Here is a 7,465-nt window from a genome sequence, read left to right as displayed (position 1 = left end):
TGGAATTTCTTCATATCTAGACCAGGAGAGATAAACAATTCTCCCCGTGTCTTGGAATTAAGGAAAGAATCAAGATCATACTGCCCTTTCAAATCCACCTGAAGAGAACCCTGGAGAGACAGGCCAGGCAGAATCTGGAGGCTTGGACTCTTATTTTCCTGCAATCTGGGTCAGTTTGTCATGTTGAAGTACCTGTTTATGTCTTTCTCCTCATTAGACCCAGGACTTCTGGAGGGCAGGAACTGAGCTTTTACCTTCTTCCTAAAGTCAGTATCTGACATCAAGTGTTCTGTGAGTATCTATTAAATCAGTGAATGATGAATAGCACAGCTCAGGAACTGATACCATTTTTCATGGAGGATAACTAAGTGCAAAGTGGATCTGCCATGGTGTGATTCAGGTACAAGACTGTAGTATATAAGAAGAAGCGACTATCTGGGGACACCACCCAGGGTCTCAGGCCCAGCATCACATCACTGAGGACACCTGCACTTATAGATATTTGCAAACAAAGTGAAGCACAAAATGCTGCTGTGAACCAAGAACATTCTCTTCACTGTTTGAACCTGATTGAGTCAGGGATATCTTTTTTTTTTTTTAATTTTTTATCTAAATTCAATTTGGTTAACATACAGTATAATATCAGTTTCAGATGTACAATATGATTCAACATTTCCATACATCACCCAGTGTACATCACAAGTGCATTCCTTAATCCCCATCACATATTTACCTCATCCCCCCACCACCTCCCCTCTGGTAACTATCAGTTTGTTCTCCATAGTTAAGAGTCCATTTATTGGTTTGGAGTAAGGCATTTCTTTCTCTTTTTACCACCTGTATCCAAATATCTTTGTAGCCTGAAGGAGTAATGCCAATTCTAGGAAGAAAATAATCCAACGTATGCCCAAAGAAGTGTATTTCCTACAATAATGTGTATCACAGGATTACTTATTACAAAAACAAACAATGGCAAACAATGACAACCTCCACTGAAACAAAAGGAAGAACACACAAATACACACAAAATGGTAACAGCCTAAAAGTCTAGCAGTAGAGAACAAAATAATAATAAAAAAAACAATTTAATAACAGGTTGGCTAGGGAATAAAAAAATAGGAGAGGACAGACAACAGGTCCTGACAGGGACAGATTGAAGGTGAAGTGGAAGGGAGTGGAAGAGGAGGAGCCTGGGAGGGGTGGGCAGCCCCAGGGTGGGGATGGGGGAATAAAAGCAGGGTGACCAGAGACGTGATGATCACTGGCTCTAGATCTCTCCCTTCTGAGTTTCCTCCGCCTCTCAACACACTATGGCCCAGCGCCTGCACAGTCCCCTGCTCCTGCTGGCTGCCCTGGCCCTGGCCCTGGCTGTGAACTCCCAGAGAAACTCCAAAGTCGGAGCCCCATGGGATGCAGATGTCAATGACAAGGATGTGCAGGAGGCACTAAAATTTGCCCTCAGCGAGTACAACAAGGCAAGCAACGATGAGAACCACAGCCGTGTACTGCAGGTGAAGAGTGCCCAGAAGCAGGTGAGTCCCCTCCACCACCCAAGTGCCCCTGGTAGAGCTGTGGGGACTGGGCCCCGAGCAGAGGGGTGTGGCCTCACAGCATGGCCATCGTGTCCCCTGTCTGTCCCTGTGTCTGGCTGGAGGGGTTGCTCTCTGACACCCTAGCAGGAGTACTGGGACAGAGGACACTCCAGTGCTTCTCAGCAGGCTGTATCCAGTCTTTTGTGTTCACCACAGCCCTTCCCCTACAAGGACACCAGAGTGCCTAGGACCCAGGCTGCAGACCAGGTCACAGCAATGGCCTTCTTTGGTGATTTCAAGTGCCAACCTGGCCAAAGAACAGAAGTGTGAGGGTCAGGACCCCTGTCCAGTCCCCTTACATCTGTGCCCCAGCCTCACAGGACACGGACTTCAGTGTGAGCTGTCAATTAAATGATCACAAGCAGAGGAAAACCAGGCCCCACACTTGGCTGCCCTCCTGACTCTACCACTGAATGACTTTTTAAGCACTTTTTCCTTTAACCTTTTATTGGAGCACAGTTTCAGACTTGCAGAGCAATTGCAACAATAGTTCATAAAATCCCTTTATATTCCTGCCTAGATTATCAAATGTTGTATGTGGGATATATGCATTTGTTTTTCTGAACATTTTGAATTAACACCTCAGTGTACATTTCCTAGAAGCAAGGGCATTTTATCACATGACCACAACACAGTTTTGGAAATCAGAATCAACACTGATACAATCCTCCAATCCACAGACCTCATCCATATGTCACTGATTGTCACACTGATGTCCCTTATACCCAGGATTGCCAGGTCATGTGCAGCAGCCTCTGTCCTGCAGCTTCCTTTACTCTGGAGCAGCCCCTCCATCTATGATCTTGACATTTTTGAAGGGTCTGGCCCATTGTTTTTCCTACTGGGGCTCAGTTTGGATTGGTCTGATGTTTCCCTGAGATGAGATTCAGGTCATGAAGAAGTGGTTTGTCCTCCCTGCCTCCCCTCACCAGGTTCCTCTAAACTAACCTACGTTCTATGTCCTCATTGTGCAATGGAGTGTAGGGCCCACACCAATCATCCTCCATTAGGCAGGGCCCTTTGTTCCCTGAGCACCCATGTTGTCAGCAAAGACAGATAGGGTGATGAGCTAGCCTGTGGCACCCAATGTATCCCTGAGCAGAGGAACTGGCATAAAAATCCAAACCTGTCCTCAGATCCTGGAGGAAAGGCCCAAAGTGTTGATTCCTTTGACAGGTCACATCCATGGCAGCAGCCTCTTGGATATGACATCTCATTCCCCACCCAAATATTGCCTCATCATCACCAACATCCAGAGGTAGAGGTGTCATGACTGGGGTAGGAAGAACCACAACTACCCTGCCTCTTCTAGCCTGTCCTGGAGATCTGGTTAGATAAAGAGCATAGTCACCAGAGTCCATAAGGGGGTGGGAGGGAGTCTCAGGAAGGGCCACTGGGCTTTGCAGACTCTAAGGAGGGTGAGGATTTGGGCCAGCTGACCTGGGGCCTATTTGAGAGTAGAATAGAACCTCACAGCAATGAAAGCCTGGTAGTGCATGCCAGCATTTAGGGCTCATCCTCCTTCTCTTGAAACTTCAGAAGGCCCAGAATAGACCATTTCTTCTCCTGCAGCATTTGGCTGGCACTGTGTCCTTTGGATAGGGCATGTGCTCCCTGTTCACTGGTTCCCTGCCAGTCTGCTCCTCTTAAGTGTGACACTATCTTGGCATCACAGCTCATGGGTCCGTGTAGAAAACTGACACCAGAGGGATCCCAGGATGTACCTGTGACTCCATCAGGTAGTGTGTGGAGCCTGGTCCCGCGCCCTCATCCCATGCAAGTTCTGATCTGCATGTCTGTGGGATGCCCTGTATGAGGACAGGATTCGTTCTCTCCTGCAACCTCAAATGTAAAAGACAGGCAGGTGTGTGACACACTTTAGAAATATCCCCATCATAAATAAAAGTTAAAACATACGACAGCAGGGCCAGCCTTTTATTAGCTTAAAATGTGTGTATGTATGTGTGCATGTGTGTGTGAGAGAGAGAGAGAAACAGAGAGAGAGAGACAGAGGCATAGAGACAAAGGGAGAGAGGTGTCTCATTTCCTAGTGTGAACTGAGGGAATAAATAAACCGAGCTGCATTGAGGAAATGTAAATATCTATGGGGTTGACCCATGTAACTGGAATTTAGCTTACATGTATCCATTACATGACCGTCTTCCTGAACCTTATCCAGAATCTGTTGCAGCACAAGAGCTCTTACTGTGGGCTTAGTCCTTGCCCTGGCTCCGGGCGGGAGAGGTTTATTAACCCAAGCCCTGCTGGCTCCCCAGACTGAGCCTCCCTCTCCAAACCTAGTTAACAGAATTTTGGTCCCTGGCTTCCACCTTCCATCTTACTGCTTCTTGCCCTCTGTCAGCCTGAGACCTTGTGGAACTTCTCTGTGAATCAGTTACAAAGTTGGTTGTTTATAGCCACTGGGCCAGCCCTCAGGAGGTGGCTGTGAGTTTCTGAGGTACCTGTTTTGGCAGCATAAATGCTGGTGTGAGGGCCTGATAGCAGGAGGGTAACTGTGTATGTAAAATTATCAGGTGTTGTGAGAAAACCCTGCTCTCCCCATGTACAGGTTGTGGCTGGAATAAACTATTTTCTGGATGTGGAGATAGGCCGAACCAAATGCACCAAGTCCGAGCCCAACAAAGAGAGCTGTCCCTTCTATGAGCAGCCAGACTTGCTGAGGGTATGTGCCTGATGGGGGCCAGGGGCAGCCAAGCAGGGAGGAGGGGTGGGACTGAGCCTGTGTCTGTGGGGTGCATCACGTGTGAGTGTTCGGGCTAGGGGTGTGCAGGCGTCAGTGTGTGGGTAGGGGAAGGGTGCATGTGTTTGTATGCTACTAATTTGAATTTATATGGGGAACTTTGCCTGGAAAAGTGGAGCTTCATGTGCTTTGGGGGCCGTTGCTGGTGGGACAGAGGAAGCAGCTGTGGGGTGTTTGCTGGGGAGAAAGAGGCCTTTAATCTCCGCCTCAGCTGTCTGAAAAGACTGGAAATTCGAGGCCTGTGAGGGGCAGAAACCCTCTGATGCTGCCCTAGGCCTGGCTGGTTCTTGGGGATCTTATCTTCGCATGAAATTTGCACTTCTTTTGTCTTCCAGCCCCCACACCCTACTTCCTTCGCACACGGGCCTGTGTGTGTGTGCGTGTGTGTGTGTTTTAGTCTTGGTCACAGTCCCTGGATCCCTCCCTCTGCACCTGTCCTAGTGTGCCCCACTGGAAGTCAGGGAATTTGGGGGCAGTGTCCTGTCTATCAGGGGCTCTGGGGCCTTCCACAGGCTTCTCCCAAAAGGGCTGTGGGGATACATTGACCATGTAGCAACCTGCGGGTGGGGGTGGGGGCAGGATCCAACCTCCTGGATTTGAAGCCATGGGCATGGTGACCGGGAGGTAATGCAGAGCCCTGCATAGTGTTATGGGGTTTTGTAGGGTGGGAGCTGAATGTCCAACCTCCACCATTCTCCATCTGCTATTCTGACTTCACCAGGCTGGGCATTTTCCTTTTGGACTGTAACCATAACTGTCCATTTCTTTTCCTTTTCACAGAAGAAGCTCTGCTCCTTCCAGATATACACTGTCCCCTGGCTGAGCGAGAAATCCCTGGTGAAGTCCCACTGCCACGATGCATAGAGGACCCCGTGACAGGCCCCTTCACACTATCATCCTCCTTGTAGAGCTGCTAAGCTTTTGACCCTGCCCAGGTGAAAGTCCCCTTAGTGTGCCAGCACCAGGAGACAAATAAAGGGTTCTGGGGCATTTTTGGACAGCTTAGTGACTCTACCTCCTTTCTTTTAATTGCTTTCCAAATGCACCAGATGTAGTGCAAGTGTTCTGCTCTATCTTAATCAATAAACACTAACATCAGCTAATTTTGGCTTATTCATTATCTTGGATATATACACAGAAGAATGGTTTGAGTAATTCCTTTAAAAAGAGCTCCTGGTCCCAATGGCTCTAGAAGGCAGAGGAAGAGCTGAAAGCTGACAAGGCCATGGTGGGATTGTGAGGGGAGCATGCTATCATTTCTTAGGATGATTGAATCAGAGACAGGCTGGGAAACCAGCCTTCAGCTATGGTAATCACACAGGGAAAAGGAGGGGACATAAGCTGCTCATTCTGGAGACTTGACTGCTGTGTTTGAAAAGAATTCAGAACAGGAATGGGCAGAAGGAAGAGTTCAGATAGAACCCATAGCCTAGGGCCACCCTGAACAGGGCTCTGCCAGGAAATAAAGTTCAACCATGTGTGCTGAGCCTATCACACTCCTGTTGTGATTTTCACTGGTAAAATACCCTAGAGACAAAATAAATATTGATTTATGCCTACCTTTTTGTTCAGGTACCTACAGGAGACAAAGACTAAAAGTTTAAGTATGTATATGTAACTGATTGTGGAAATACCAATTAGAATCAAGGTCAATCAAGGTCAGAATCAGCTCGGTTACATTAGAAAGAGTAAAACCAACTCCACATCACTGTCTCAAGACTGTGTCCTTAGAGCTGCCTCTGGGATCAAGAAAAGCAAGAGGAGCACATATCCAAGGACAGGTGTAGGTGTGCTGAGTCTTCTGAGTGCTCACGTTCAGGTCATGGATCAATTGGTGGTCCTGTCTTTTTTATGACATTCTCCAACACTCCACCCCTCATGACCCTCTCTTACAATCTCATAGTCCTTTCTTCTGCAGTGGACACAGATGTTAGCAAGGGGTTTCATTAGCCTAGAGATGATTCTTTTGGTGGATCTCTGGCTGCATTAGAGGCAGATGCCATAGCAAAAATAGAGGCACATGCAAGGCAAAACACATTTAAGACAATAATTTCCAAAATCAATGAATTTTTTTTCTACCAAGAGCACCAGGACCCAAATAATTTATTTATTATGTCCCTTGAAATTGGGATTGGATCTCTCAGGCCATTAACTTGTATCTTCATGTGATTTAATAAAGATGATACATTAGCAGATTCATCAGTTATGAATATACAACATCCTGTTTGCATGATGACATAGGTTTCATCCTTGGAGGCAGTAATAATATCCAAGGCCATCCTACTTTGGAGGATAACATTTCTCATTAGAGTCATTTCAGTGTTCAGTAAGGACAGATGTTGCTGGCTACCATTCAGAGTTTTCTGAGTATATATCCTAAGGACTTCTATATGTGCAAGAACATCTTCCTGGCTATGGAGGCAACAAAGACAGCAGACAAATGATCATACCAGTGAAATGCATAATGTGTCCATGTAACCTTGAGGATAGGGAAATGGTAGCCACTGTTACCAAGGGACAGATGCTACCCTATACCCATGTAATGCCCAAGTGCAGTGGCTCAACCACCCAGGTGGAAACCATGTCACACAGCTTTTGAGTGCTACTGAGTAAATACCTGAACTTATAGTCAATCAATTCCAAACTAGTCACTATCCCTTAATTATGACAGAATGACCACATGGTTCCAACGAACTATGTACTAGCCCTAGTTTGTTCTTCTGCAATGTACTGCTTTAGGGCATTCTAATCCTTTCCCTCAGGGAGTGATACCTACCATGGCAACCCTGATGAGCTTGAGAAGGTCACCTGCTCAGGTGCCCAACAGTGAGATGGATTTCTTCAGCAGGCATAGAAGTGAGTCCACCTCACCACCTTAGTGTCTCTCACCACTTAATCTCAGAAGTCGATGCCATCACGTCTTCCCTCCCAACTCTAGGACAATGTGGGAGGAAACTGCTCAGGGATATAAATACTAAGAAGTATATATTAACTGGGGACCATGATATCCATACCATAGACTGACCTCTGTGGCATGTTGGTTGATACACATCATTAAGGCATGTAAAATAACTCATGCCTTTCTAGTACTCTCATAAGATTGACACTATCC

At 46.8% G+C, this 7,465-nt stretch overlaps 1 protein-coding gene across 1 annotated transcript; it reads left to right on the top strand.

The window, feature by feature from the left end:
• Window positions 1-1,310: 1,310 nt before the first annotated feature.
• Window positions 1,311-5,273, top strand: LOC123579678 (cystatin-C-like). Its single transcript, XM_045443785.1, has 3 exons — window positions 1,311-1,532; window positions 4,162-4,275; window positions 5,134-5,273. The coding sequence occupies exons 1-3, from the start codon at window positions 1,311-1,313 to the stop codon at window positions 5,215-5,217; spliced, it is 420 nt and encodes a 139-aa protein (XP_045299741.1). The 3' UTR covers window positions 5,218-5,273.
• The last annotated feature ends 2,192 nt before the right edge of the window (window positions 5,274-7,465 follow it).

Source organism: Leopardus geoffroyi, chromosome A3 (genome assembly GCF_018350155.1).
Source record: "Leopardus geoffroyi isolate Oge1 chromosome A3, O.geoffroyi_Oge1_pat1.0, whole genome shotgun sequence".
Classification (NCBI taxonomy): domain Eukaryota; kingdom Metazoa; phylum Chordata; class Mammalia; order Carnivora; family Felidae; genus Leopardus; species Leopardus geoffroyi.
This window is presented reverse-complemented; position numbering and strand designations above follow the sequence as displayed.

What these genes read in the sequence shown, in the direction of transcription:
- LOC123579678 (XM_045443785.1), top strand. Translation starts at nt 1,311, where the DNA reads ATGGCCCAGCGCCTGCACAGTCCCCTGCTCCTGCTGGCTGCCCTGGCC. An exon ending in TGAAGAGTGCCCAGAAGCAG is followed by an intron (nt 1,533 to 4,161) that starts GTGAGTCCCCTC and finishes CCCCATGTACAG; the next exon opens with GTTGTGGCTGGAATAAACTA. An exon ending in AGCAGCCAGACTTGCTGAGG is followed by an intron (nt 4,276 to 5,133) that starts GTATGTGCCTGA and finishes TCCTTTTCACAG; the next exon opens with AAGAAGCTCTGCTCCTTCCA.